The 12,485-nt window shown below is 54.0% G+C and overlaps 1 protein-coding gene across 1 annotated transcript; it reads left to right on the forward strand.

Moving 5' to 3' along the window:
• Positions 1 to 4: 4 nt before the first annotated feature.
• Positions 5 to 10,065, forward strand: COCSUDRAFT_62198 (hypothetical protein; the record flags this gene model as incomplete). The annotated part of the gene is made up of 22 exons (XM_005649275.1): positions 5 to 49; positions 421 to 924; positions 1,197 to 1,367; positions 1,628 to 1,840; positions 2,052 to 2,193; positions 2,457 to 2,653; positions 2,858 to 2,947; positions 3,259 to 3,436; positions 3,633 to 3,723; positions 3,881 to 4,085; positions 4,520 to 4,741; positions 5,007 to 5,362; positions 5,658 to 5,874; positions 6,139 to 6,420; positions 6,630 to 6,739; positions 7,267 to 7,493; positions 7,782 to 7,879; positions 8,038 to 8,260; positions 8,572 to 8,675; positions 8,959 to 9,123; positions 9,567 to 9,788; positions 9,976 to 10,065. The coding sequence occupies 22 exons, from the start codon at positions 5 to 7 to the stop codon at positions 10,063 to 10,065; spliced, it is 4,152 nt and encodes a 1,383-aa protein (XP_005649332.1).
• Between the last annotated feature and the right edge of the window lie 2,420 nt (positions 10,066 to 12,485).

Here is a 12,485-nt window from a genome sequence, read left to right on the forward strand (position 1 = left end):
GTTTATGCTTGGATCTGGCACATCCAACGCAGGTCATCCGTTTGACGAGGTCCCGGCATTTTGGGGATCGGCAGGACCACATCTCTGCACGACAAGCCCCGTACTGTGTTATATATATTCCCACGCTGAAGAGAGTGTATATTAGTTGACAAATGCCTCCTACATGGGGCTTGATGGTGAATTCGGTGTAGCGGAAGCACATCCGTGATTCTTAGTCCCCTTGTTTCTCTCGATGGACAAGGCAGCATCCCGACAACTTGTTCGTGGGATCATAATCTCAATACTTCTGTTATGCTCTCCATCCTCACAGGTCCGCTTTGCTCCCGTATGCTTCGATTTTTGCTGACGTCAAGCACAGATGTGGAAAGCGGATGTGACACCCCAGAGGTACAGATTTGAAGCGCTAATGGCTTCTGACAGGGGCTGCGGCTCTTAGAGACGCTGGATACCCCTTCAGAAAGCCCTGAAACGGCGCTACTGCCTCCAATCCCGGGGGATGCTGACAGCAGCAGCAGTACACCCAGCCCCAGCCCTAATAGCGCCAGTCCAGCTGAGCCGAAAGTGCTGATGATCCCTGGCAGCCCAGACGCTGACAGCAGCAGGAGCCCCGGAGCTGTCTCTGATCCAGCCATTGACACCAGCGGATCCGCCTACACATCAGGCCTAGTGCAAGACAAGCCAGCTGCAGCACCACAGGGCACTTTTCCAGCGGTACAGAATGACACTCCTGCCAGCACTCCACCGGCAGATCGCAGCCCAACTGCAAAGCCAGAGAAGACAGGAGCTGATAACGCTGTACAATCCTCTGAGCCACAGGACACTGCAGCGCTGACCGCGCTGATCAGCAGAGACCCAAACGTGAAGCTGGGCACGTTTGTGCCGGACGATGCATCTGCCTCGCTGACTTGCTCAATTCCTGAGCTGGTGCGGTCCCTTCTCTAGACAGATTCGTGTATCTATTGCTCTCTGTGTTCCTGCACAGCACATATACTGAGCCCACGGTTGGTTGGGTCTTGCTTGGATCTGGCGAGTCCAGCACGGGGTATGATTTTGGCAGCCTGTACACGCAACTCGTCTGCATTCGCAACTTGGGCAGCAAAAGAGTCTAACAATAAAAATCAGGTAATAATCCTGCACCGATGGTATCGTTCAATGCCACAAATGGTTTGTGAGTACAGTGTGATTGTGTGTTCCAGCTGGCGACAGATCCAGAATTGGAGGTGAGCAAGGGCCAGACTCTGCTGGCAGCCGCCATCAGGGGCCCGCTGAAGGGGAATTTCTGCCCGGGCAATACAGGCGCGCCGTTTGTCGGCTGTGCACCGGGTCACTTCTGCCCCACGCCGGGCGAGCAGCACCGGTGCTTCGCGGTAGGACACCCTCACTCCAACAAATGAGGGAAGCCCAGGCTCAATGGCGATAATCCCATTGCCGTCCATCCATCAGGAGTACCAAGTCTTGGAAAGGGGATAAAGCTAATAATATACATCTGACAAGGCAGAGCTACGAGCAGACTTGACAATATACTGGAACGGTGCCTACATACTGCAGGGACTGCTTTCTGAGAAGAGGCACACATGCAAGCTTGTGCATGCGAAAACAGAATGTAACAATTGAATGTGCTGCGCAGGGGACGTACTGCCCAAGGGGTTCCTCAAGCCCGCTGCCCTGCCCGGCTCTGGCAGTGTGCGCAGCTGGCTCTTCCTTCCCAGCGTTCAATACGGCGGGGCTGGTGATCATGTGCCTTGTGCTGCTGCTGTACGCTGCTGCCTTTTTTGGAGTTGTCCACTTCCATAAGCATCAGAAGCGGCTGCGACAGCCATATGAAGCGCTCCGGGCGCAGGTATTGCTATCGTCTCTCCTTCTGCAATCTAAGTATGCCAAATGATGCCACTGATGCTGCCAAATGCTTGCTTGTCTTGTCACTTCTAGTGCACCGTGGTATTGGTATGATGATGCTTTGCTGGAGATTTCCTAGAGTGGACAGTGAAAAGGGCAATTGCGTGGGTGTGAAATGCAAAGCGCGGGCTGACTTTACGCATGCATGCGAGCAGATGTGGCACCTTCTCAACGACCAGATACGTGCGACGGAGGGGTTCAGGTTCCAGGGCATGCAGCCAATAAGGGACCATGTGGAGATCACATTGAGCGATCTCTCTGTTTCGCCGCCTGCCAATGGCTCACCGCTCCTGAAAGGTGTGCTCTCATTTGAGCATGCCCTTGCAAATACTCAGCAGTGATGGCATGCAGAAAAGCTCCGTGCGATGCTTGTCACGCCTTTTGATCCTGTTCTTCATTCAAACTACCTGACCTTGACGTCTGGACGCTGCCAGCTTGACACATCAGATTGAACAGAGGCCGCAATGGAGCAGAGCTAGCTCGCATGCCATCTTCCATTTGTGAGCTGCAAAGGACAGCTCAGAAGATGCAACATTAAAGTGAAATTTCATGCTGCGCAGGCGTGAGCGGAAGGATCCAGCACTCGAGGCTGACGGTGATGCTGGCGCCGCGCGAATGCGACTTGACTAATCTGGTCAAGGTTTTGTCGGCGCGCGTCCCCCGGGGCACGATCCTATCAGGGTCTGCGAGCGTGGCAGTGGGGGGGAGCTCTGCCAGCCTGGCACAGTGCCGCCGTCTCATTGGGTTTGCCTCAAAGGTGCGCTGCTGGTATCATGTCACAGTACCATGGACTTCAGGACATGCTCTGTTTCACTCACGCTTGCTTGTTTTGCACTAAGTGCGCATCAACACGACCTCTTTGTATAAATTGTCTGTTGCTGCACTCCCGACTGTCATATGTGCTTGGTCCAACTGCACAGTGCAGTTCAGAAGGCTGACAGAGCTGCACTGGTGCGCACAGGTGGTAGCACTATTCGATGACCTGACAGTGTCTGAGAATCTGGAGTACACCGCCAGGCTCAGGCTGCCGACGTCAGTGTCCAGTCAGCAGGTCTGCTCTCGTGGATCACAGAATATCACCAATTTCATACAGGCTCCTACCGTGCTCCTCTCTGACGTTCTGCATGCTGCATGTGGAGATCCCGTGCTTTGCATTAGGCAAGTGCAAGTGCATACATTGCTCCAGGGACCACTTCATGCTGTATTGGGTGCAACACTTTACCCATGCCCTCACGGCTTTTTGCTTCATCATGCCCCAGCCTGCATCAGGGCACCTGCCTTTAATTTCGAGAGCTCGTGTCAAGAGACACAGGTGCCATGATGCCATTTGATGTTTGACATGTGGGTGGCATGACTATGCAGCGGCGCGCAATTGTGGAGGACGTGCTCCGGCTGCTGCATCTTTACGAGAAGAGGGGCGTGATGTCGCTGCACAAGGGAGCCGCACTGATGGAAAGCAGCAGCCTTAATTGGCGGCTGAGCATGGCTCTGGAGCTTGTTGCCTGCCCTTCCCTCCTTGTGGTGGACTGCGCACCCGACAGTAAGCTCTGCACCCCATGCTCACATGCTCAAGCACACAGCCTTTTTTTGCTCGAAGGCACATCGCACATAAGAGGTCGTTATATCTGAGAAACAGAGTGATAAGGAGCTTGTTTGACCCGTGCTCAGGCGTGTGGCACTGCAGCTGCATGATGTAATTGTTTGACAGTTAGCTCACCTATGCTTCTTTGAAACAGGCTTGGACCCGTTCCAGTCGGCGCTCTTCCTGGATTGCCTTAACCTGCTGGCTGGGCTCGGCATGACGATCATCACCACATATCTCCCTGGGTAAATTCCTAATGGCCCCTGCTCTGGCAACCTCAGAATGTCATGAACTGGAGTGACTCTCCAAGTCTTTTGCTTGCTGAGCATGATCCCTCCAAACAGTTCTGAGATCTCCTGCTTCATGTTGTGAGAGCTGAAAGAAAGGGACTACTGTGTGCAGGCAAGCCTACGCGCGGAGTGCGCCAAACGTGGACATTTTGCTTCTTAGCCGGGATGGTCTGACAGTGTACAATGGGCCACTGCGCCTGACGGTCCCCTACTTCCTGTCCATCGGACTGGGGGGCCTGGGCCGCGGCTGCAGCGACGATACTCTCCTGGATATTGTGTCCAGCCCTGAAGCCAGCACGCCCCTTCTAGACGGCCAGGTGGGTTGACTCATTTTATATTGACATTCCTTCATCTCATCAAGTTTCTATTTTTCATCTGATGGGTGGCCGCGCCAACCACCACCAAGCGTGACGAGACGAGTTCAACTGTTGCCTCATTCAACCTCTGCAAATGCAATGTACCCAAGGTAGAGCTGACAAGTTTTGGAGCATGTAAGACACTATGCAAGTGTCAGAGCATGCAAGAATTAGTGCATGCAACAGTCAGTGCATGGAAATGCCTGCTGGTGCTGCTGCCCACCACAAAGGGCACCGTGACAGGGGAGCTGCTTGCGATCTAGCCAAACGACAGGGGGAGTATGGTGTCTGAGTCATGCGCCAGAAAGTATCTGCGCGTCGGGATGTTCACGAATCCATGAATTCAGAGATCAAAAAATCTTCTGCTGAATGCTGTGAGCACAATTGCATCGCAGTCGCTGGCGGACGCGTGGGCCGAGCGCGCGACGGATCCGTGGACGCAGAAGGCGCTGCGACCAAATGCCGAAGACGCGGCTGGCCGCCCGATGGAGGCCGCGGCAGAACCGGTGCTGCATGCGCACTCTTCACAGCGCTTCGACCTCGAGAAGCTTCTGCCGCTCTCTGTTGCTGTGCTGCAGTCCGCCGCCGGCAACCGCGGCCCCGACACTGCTGAAGAGGTGCACCCTGTTACCCTAGGTTGGGTGAAAATTTCTGCCTCTGTTTACTTTAGCTGGTTTGATGGCGGCGGTGTGTTGGGGCATATCTTATAGTTCAGACTTTGGATTCTTGAAATATTGACCCTGTCAGCTCTTGCCAGTTTCAGGACTCAGTCACCTTGATGCCACACACTGCAGTGGGGCATTTCAGGATATGCACAGGCTTGTACAAGCATGTTCAGGCAGCTGTGTGAGATTGTAGTTCTGAGAGCTTTGTGGTTCGCAGGTCACTGCGCGCACGGAGCTGTGCAGCACGGACGTGCTGGACCTGTTCGCAGCCTTCGGCCTGCCGTGCTCCGCCGCAGCCTCGCCCTGCATGCTGCTGTCCGCCAGCTCAGCGTGGTCCACGCGGCCCTGCGCACCGTTTCCTCCGCAGGACTCAGCCAAGGAGGACCTGTCTCACGCGGCGTCCCAACCTGCGGCCGGCGCGGCAGTGACACTGGTGCACTTTGTCACGTGGCTCGTGCAGCAGGCGGCCGTGCGCCGCGCTAGAGCCCGGGAGCACAGCGCAGCGCAGCGCGGCGGCGGCCAAAGACAAGGTTGGCCGGGGGCGCTGCCTTCCTTGCGCGTTGGCGGCAACGGGTGCGTTATTTTCATGCGTTTTGTATCACGCCAGATGTTCTTTGTTATGCTGTGGAGGCTTTCTCTCTGGAAGCATCAAGAACACAGCAGCGGCCTTGATTTGTCATCAGAATCATGGCTTTTGCCTTGCTTGCCTTGCTTGCCTTGCTTGTCTAGCATTCTGTCTGCTCGCAATGAGCTGAAAGAAACTGCACAAAATCTTGGTAGGCTGGGCTTCATGGGGATGTTACCAGGCCAAGAGAAATTTTGGCAGTCAAGAAATGTGCTGATGACAGCCGGGGTGGGATACTTGCAGGGGTGAGGGCCAGCTGAGCAGTGAGCAGGACGGGGGTGGAATTGAAATAGAAATGATGCCGCGGCAGATGTTCATGTCAATTGACATCGAGAACGACGCCCTGGGCCACGAGGCCGATCCGGAGGAAATTGACGCAGCTGAGCCGCGGGCCAGCTCTACTAAAAGGCTCTTGACAACTTTCAACCGCGAGGGGTCCAAGGAGCTTCAGCTCCCAACGGTGATCTTCATGCACCATCGACTTGTTAAAGTAGAATCATCTCATCTTCAGCACACTGGAACGAGATGCCTCTCATTCCTGAATGTCCCAGTGTCGCTTGCACCTGCTCTTGAGTGAGTGCCAAACAGTCCAGGTGAGACAGTATTTTACCTGACAGGGGACATGTTTTGCAGCCACAAAAACAGACATTTTTGCAGCTGGAGATGGATTTCAGCTTCTCATGGAGCAGCAAGTGATGAGCAGCCGGACACTGTGTTGCTGCAGGCAGAAGAGGCACACATGGTGCGCAATGGCAGCCTGTCACGAGCATCAATGGGCGCTCGCGGCTCCATAGAGCTGGCACGGTCGGACGCGGCATCAGTGGCGGCCGACGGCGGCGGCCGGGAGCCAGTGCCCCTCAGGGAGCGCAGCTGGGGGGACCGCTCCTCCGGCGGTGGTGGCAGCGGTGGTGGCCTGGGGGAGGACCCGGGGGACCCCGAGTCCCCCGGCCCGCGGCCGCCAAGACGGCCGCGCAGCATATGCGTGATGATGTCCCAATGCTTCAAGGTGCCCTTCTGCTCCTGTCTGCTTGTGACCCACTGAGCAGAGGCACAAAATGGCCGAAGGGCGCTACACAAGTTATGGCACTTGCTTTGTTGACATCTATTTCCTCTGCTCTGCATTACAGTGGGAAATAAACGCACGCGCCTTGCGCTCTTCATATGAAACCTTTGCGAGGTCTTGGGGTGATGAGTATGATTCTGATTGTGTTGCAGGGGTCGGGCGTGGGCTGCCGGAAGGGCGAGCAAGCGGAGCTCGTAGAGAAGAAGTACCGGCGCAGGAGAGCGCCCAGCTGCCTCCATCAAACCGTGTACTGCATACAGCGGTGAGCTCTGTTCTTGCCACCTGGCATGAACCACACCAAACCGATATGCAGACACTCTTGAGGCATGTGCAGTAGCGTACAGTGCTGTACAGCAGTGGCGCCAATTACAGAGTGCCTGCCTTGTTAGGAGCAGCAGCAAGGTGGGCGCACAGAACTGCAATCTGCATGTGGGCTTCTGCTGTTGAACCATTGGCTGTATCTCTGAAAACATGGTAGTTGGGTGTGTCTTCATACTTTGTTGCCAACTTGAGACAGTGCGATGTGGCTGCAATTAGCCAGTAAAGACCCACTGCAGTAAGGCCTGTTCACTTACCTGGTCCCCATTCGGCCTCCAATTGGAGACCTTGCAGGGACCTTGTAAACACCCAAGTCCTTTCACACTGTGATCAGGCCTGAGAAATTCCAGCCCATCAGAATGAGCTGTATGGAGGGACACCATGTGTCTTTTATCATACCCCAGGCAGATCACGGCATTCAATTTTGACTTCAAATTCCAATTTTTGAACTGTAATTGTGTGCCTGTGCAGGGCCGCGCTACAGTGGAGGCGCCATCTTGGAAGCCTCACGAACTCGTTGGTGCTCGCTGCATCCGTGGCATTCGCAGTGGGGCTGCTCTGCGCGAGCTCGCTGGACATTAGTAATACGCCGGCTGTTCTGCTGCGGTGTGTGCTGGCGCTCGCACTGTGCTGCGCTCCATGGGCCTTGCAGCCCTTCTCAGCCGCCCGGCGCCACCTGGCACACCAGGATCTTGGATGTGCGCACCCTTTTGTGCCTGCCCCTCTTTTAGCATGCCGGCCACTGGGAAAAGCTTGAAAGAATGCTGCAGTGCGAGGCACTGTTGGTGTTCTGTGCATCAATGAGTGATCTGTCTCACCCTTGGGAGCAATAAACTGGGCGCCTTAGCTCCTGGTCTGAAGGATTGCACCCTGCTTGTGTTGTGTGCACAAGATCTACATGATTTATCCGAGCAAAGTTGCTGATGGGGACTCAGATTACATATCACATGACGATTACGAGATTCTTGATTCTGAGCACCTTGCAGGCCTGTACACGCTCGCGTTCTATATTGGCACGGCGTTGGTCGATCTCATCAATGTCATGATCCGGCCACTCGCCTTTGGTGGCGTCCTCCTGTGGGTGGTGAGCTCCACATCTCCTCCTTTCACACCCCTGCATACCTCTTGCGCGCATCAATCGATGGCAGTGCCATATTGAACACACATCATATCCCTGCATAACCAATCCATCAGTGGACATCAGTGGATTTCGATAAATGGCGCTGTCTTGTGTGCGCGCAGCTGCCCCTCCAGGGAGGGTACGATTGGTATTCGTTATCCTTCTTCCTCGTGTCGCTGTACACGGCGAATGCCGGCTATGCAGCCGCCGCGCATCTGCGGCAGAGGACTGCCACAGCCGTGCTGCTGGGCGCTATCTTGGTGGTGGGACTGCTCTTATCTGGCGCAGTTGCCCCGACCGCTCGCTCTCTCTACCGCACCGCCCGGCCCCTTCACTACCTGCCAGGTGCGAACCCTGCACTGCTTACTCGTGCACATCGTTTTCTGCACTAGCCGCTTGTATTAATGAGCTCTTGCACTCTGCCATAATCATGCCTTGATCAACATATCAGATAAGAGTTATGCCAGGCAGTAGAGTTGCCTGCACTCCTTTACTTATCTCTACAGTGTATGTGGTTCTAGGATCGTGCTTCAGAGGAAGTTATTGTGCGGGGGAAGGCTGATGTTGGAGGGACTACAATGCTGGGTATGTGATGTTGGGTATGCAGGGCTTGGCCTTCTGATTGGGGGCTGAGCTGTGTCTGTGTGCATGCACAGGCCTGAGCTTCAGCAGGTGGTCTGTTGAGATGGCTACAATAGTGGAGTACGCCGCCGTGCCCTGGCACAAGCAGCACCTCGCTCTCTTCAAGCTTGCCCAAACAGTGCGCGCCGCTCTTCAATATATGCAGCAAACTCCTGTGCAGTTTTTTGCAGCTTTTTGAAGCACTCAGAAGGCGACAACACCCTGCTGAATGCTTCTGATTGATTGCAAATATTTCTTGAGACCTTGTTATCAGCACTGACCAGTTGAGCGACTGCGCCCTTGACACATGCACACAGCTTTCCATGCAGAACGGGAATGCCAGCGAAGGGTGCCACTGGGTCTTTTCATTTAGGGGTGATTGATCAAAAAATCCTTAAATAATCCCGGGGTTGTGTGCACAGGGCTTCTGTGGAATGGACAGGCCGGCGCTGGCGGTGCGGCTGGACACGGGCGATGACGTGGCGGCACATGTGGCGGCCGCACTCAACCCGGCCGCGCTTGCCGCCGACCCCCTGTCTTCAATATTCGACATTCTCAGCAGCGCCGCGCCGCAGCTCGGCCCCCAGGTGACTTATCTAACATCACATTACTACCGATGTTAGTCATCACATGCCCATGATTTAGTCAGTGGCGGCTGGCCTCCTCAGCAGCACTGCTGAACAGCTTGGCCCGTAGGTGGCTCATCCTAAATTATTTAGTGATCATTTAGTGATGCAATCCACATGAGGGGCAGTAGATGCCTTGGGCAACTTGAGCCTTGAGAGCATGAGGCAGGATGCTGTAATGCTGGGAGGTTCCGTGTCCGCGCCTTGACCGCCCATGACCGTCCGATCTCTTGCGGTGTCCGGCAATCCCTGTTGCTGCAGGGAGGATTCTGCAGGTGGTGCTGTGCTTGGCTGGCGATCAGATTCCTTGCTGAGTTTGTTGGTGTCTTCTTAGTTGGCAAAATCGCTCAGCTGATCGACTCAAGACCAGGCATCTGACGCATCGCTGTTGCTGCTGTGCGCAGCTGGCGATGGGCCTCCAGTGCGTGCTACAGAGCGCGACTCAAAAAGGCGCAACCGCGGAAGCCAAGTGCGTGCTGCAGACCTGCCATGCAGCATTGGACGCGGATGTCCGCAACATGTTTCTGCTCACGCTGTCTCTGGTGGTTCTGGCGCTATTCGGCCTGCGGCGAGGATTCCAGGCCATTTCTGCAGCCTTGAAGTGGGCTGCACTCGCTCTTACACAGGTGCCTGCCTCTGCTTTCAATCACCTTTCATTACGTGCAGAGTGCTGATTTCTGACCAATTTTGTTGAGCCCCAGAGGGACAGTTATGCCGTGAATCTGCATGACGTTTTCAGAGCGCCTGGTTTGACACCAGAGTCTTGAAGAGGGAGATAGGAGCACTTGAGAATGTTTCAATACTGTTGTGCAGAAGTGGAGCCGGATCAATGTGAAGGAGGGCTTGCAGCACATGCCTCGTCTGAAGCTGCCGGTCAAGGGCTCAAGGAAAGCGAAGTCATGAAGTACTAGAGAAATGTGAATGGAACCCAGGCGGAAACAGGGTGTGCTGCAACAGCAAGGCAAAAGGTTGCAGAGGAATGCTGCCTCTAGGCATATCCTCTCTCTATTATGCTTGGGTACATCCAGCACCCATTAGTGTATGGCAAGGACATTTCTGACTGTTCCACTGCCAAATTGGCATCGACAACAGATACGGCAGGAAGTGTGGGCAAGAAGATTTGGATTTTTGCTGGCGCCTTGATCTCATGTCTCGTACCACAATGCAGAGCGTTGCTTGAAGTCAGCGCATCTTGGCTTTGAGAGATAATGTGCTTCAATTCTTCAGAGTGCGTTGAGGTTTTTGAGTGAAGTGCTTTCTTTCAAAATTGGCATTGTAGCATAGAGCGCCAGCCGGCTGGACTTCTCCTGGGGTCTTAGAACTAATCAGCTTTTTCTTTGTGTCTAAGCCGCATGCAGCTAAGCGTAAGGGATTGTCCTCTTTGCACGATATCATCTCAGCAGATGTCTCATCAATGAAGTCTAGCATTGTTGCTCTGTGTGTACTCAAACCTCTCAGGGCGACTGGTCAAGACTGAGGTAGCTATGCAATTACAGCAAAAACTGTGGTGCATGGCTGCTAGTCCATACGGTGGTCTTGTTCCATCCTGTGATGATCCTATGATGATAGCATATGCATATCAGGTCAGTCTTGCCTTTTCATCACAAAAGCAGTCTGTCTAGTGCTCTTAAACTCGGGTACTATGTCACTCTGCATACGCTTACGCCGGCTGTCTCTGTGTTGTTGCACACCACTTCATTTGAATAAACCCTAACCCTATGCTACAAGGTAAAGCACACATGGCGACGCTGTTGTGATAGTCCTTTCTTGCAGCTGCCACCGTTCTGCGGTCGTGGCCAGCCCAGGTCTCCTCTCCCCATGATCTCAAGCTCGCGCGTCTCATGCGGATTCAGGCATGCTGGTGTTCCCTGCAACAGCAATGCATGCAATTCTTCTTCGGGGACTCGGTGGTCCACAAACCCAAATGCAAACAGCAGACAGAGCACACCATTCTCAAGCAGACACCAATGTCCTCTTCATGAACTTCACAAGCATTGCTATGTTTCTTCCAAAGCACTGCTTAACCTCTTTGGCTCTAGCGTGCATGTGCATCACACGGTGAACACAGCAAGCGCATCCCTAAAGTATTGCATTTCCTTGAAAGTGACACAAAGATTGGATTTCTGATGTTGGCGATTTCAGAAAGGCTGAGGGCCTCTGACCTGTTTACTTAGGCGTGATCTTGGCACGCAAACGGGGGCAAATTAGGCCTAGGGGCTGACCTAAACTAGGACCCCTGTCAAACCCTGCTTGACGTCGTAGTTGGAGCTGGTCACTCAGGACTTCTGTGGTTTGCATGCAGGCCTTCGTTGGAATCTTTGAAATGGCCGCTGCCATCACAATAGACGACCCGTGCCAAATATTGCTCAAGGGCAGCTTCAATGGACGAGCAACCAACATGACACTCTTTAGGAGGCAGTGGGCTGGTGCAGAGACTTCGGCCAACTACACCTTGCTAAAGGATTGGGCCGCACGCTTCCCGCAAGTCAGAGGAGTCACCACCTTCCTCGACAACTATATGATAGCAATCGTCAAGCGAAACGGTACGTCATACCATTTCGCTTTAGGAATGCTATCATAGTTGTTGAGGAAGGTGCTGCCTCCTAAGACTTGCGGTAAGCGTGCGGCCAAGTCCTTCAGCAAGGTAAAGTTGGCCGAAGTCCCTGCACCAACTCACTGCCTCCTAAAGAGTGTCATGTTGGTTGCCCGTCCATTGAAGCTGCCCTTGAGCAAGATCTGGCAAGGGTCGTCTACTGTGATGGCAGCGGCCATTTCACAGGTTCCAGCAAAAGCCTGCATGCAAACCACACAAGTCTTGAGTGACCAGCTCAAACTATGACGTCAAGTAGGCTTTGACAAGGGTCCTAGTTCAGGGCAGCCCCTAGGCCTAATTTGCCCCCGTTTGCGTGCCATAGTACTGAATAGAAGTTTAGGGCATCCCTAAGATCTAGATGCACATGATCTTTGACGAGACACCAACAGGTTTCCCTTGATATTTTTGCGTCAAATGAGCTTTGGCCTGACGCCCGAGTTGCTTTTCTCAGGGCACAATGATCCAGTTGCAAGCCCTGAACATAAAAGCAGATCACCTAGAATTCCCTGAGGGCTGTCAAACCCCTCCCGTTGAGGGAGGCTTCCAAACCAACTCCGCGACTTGCCAACTGTGCAACCTTCGCCCCCAGCCAGCCCACGCAATAACAAGCACCATGCATGTGCGCGTGCTACAAGTGCAGCCCATGCCAGCATTCGAATAGGCATTCTCTTTGTGGCAGCTATCCATGAGACGCCCGGAAAATGATTGCTTACCTCCTTGTCACGAAGTA

This window comes from Coccomyxa subellipsoidea, assembly GCF_000258705.1.
Source record: "Coccomyxa subellipsoidea C-169, whole genome shotgun sequence".
In the NCBI taxonomy this organism is placed as follows: domain Eukaryota; kingdom Viridiplantae; phylum Chlorophyta; class Trebouxiophyceae; family Coccomyxaceae; genus Coccomyxa; species Coccomyxa subellipsoidea.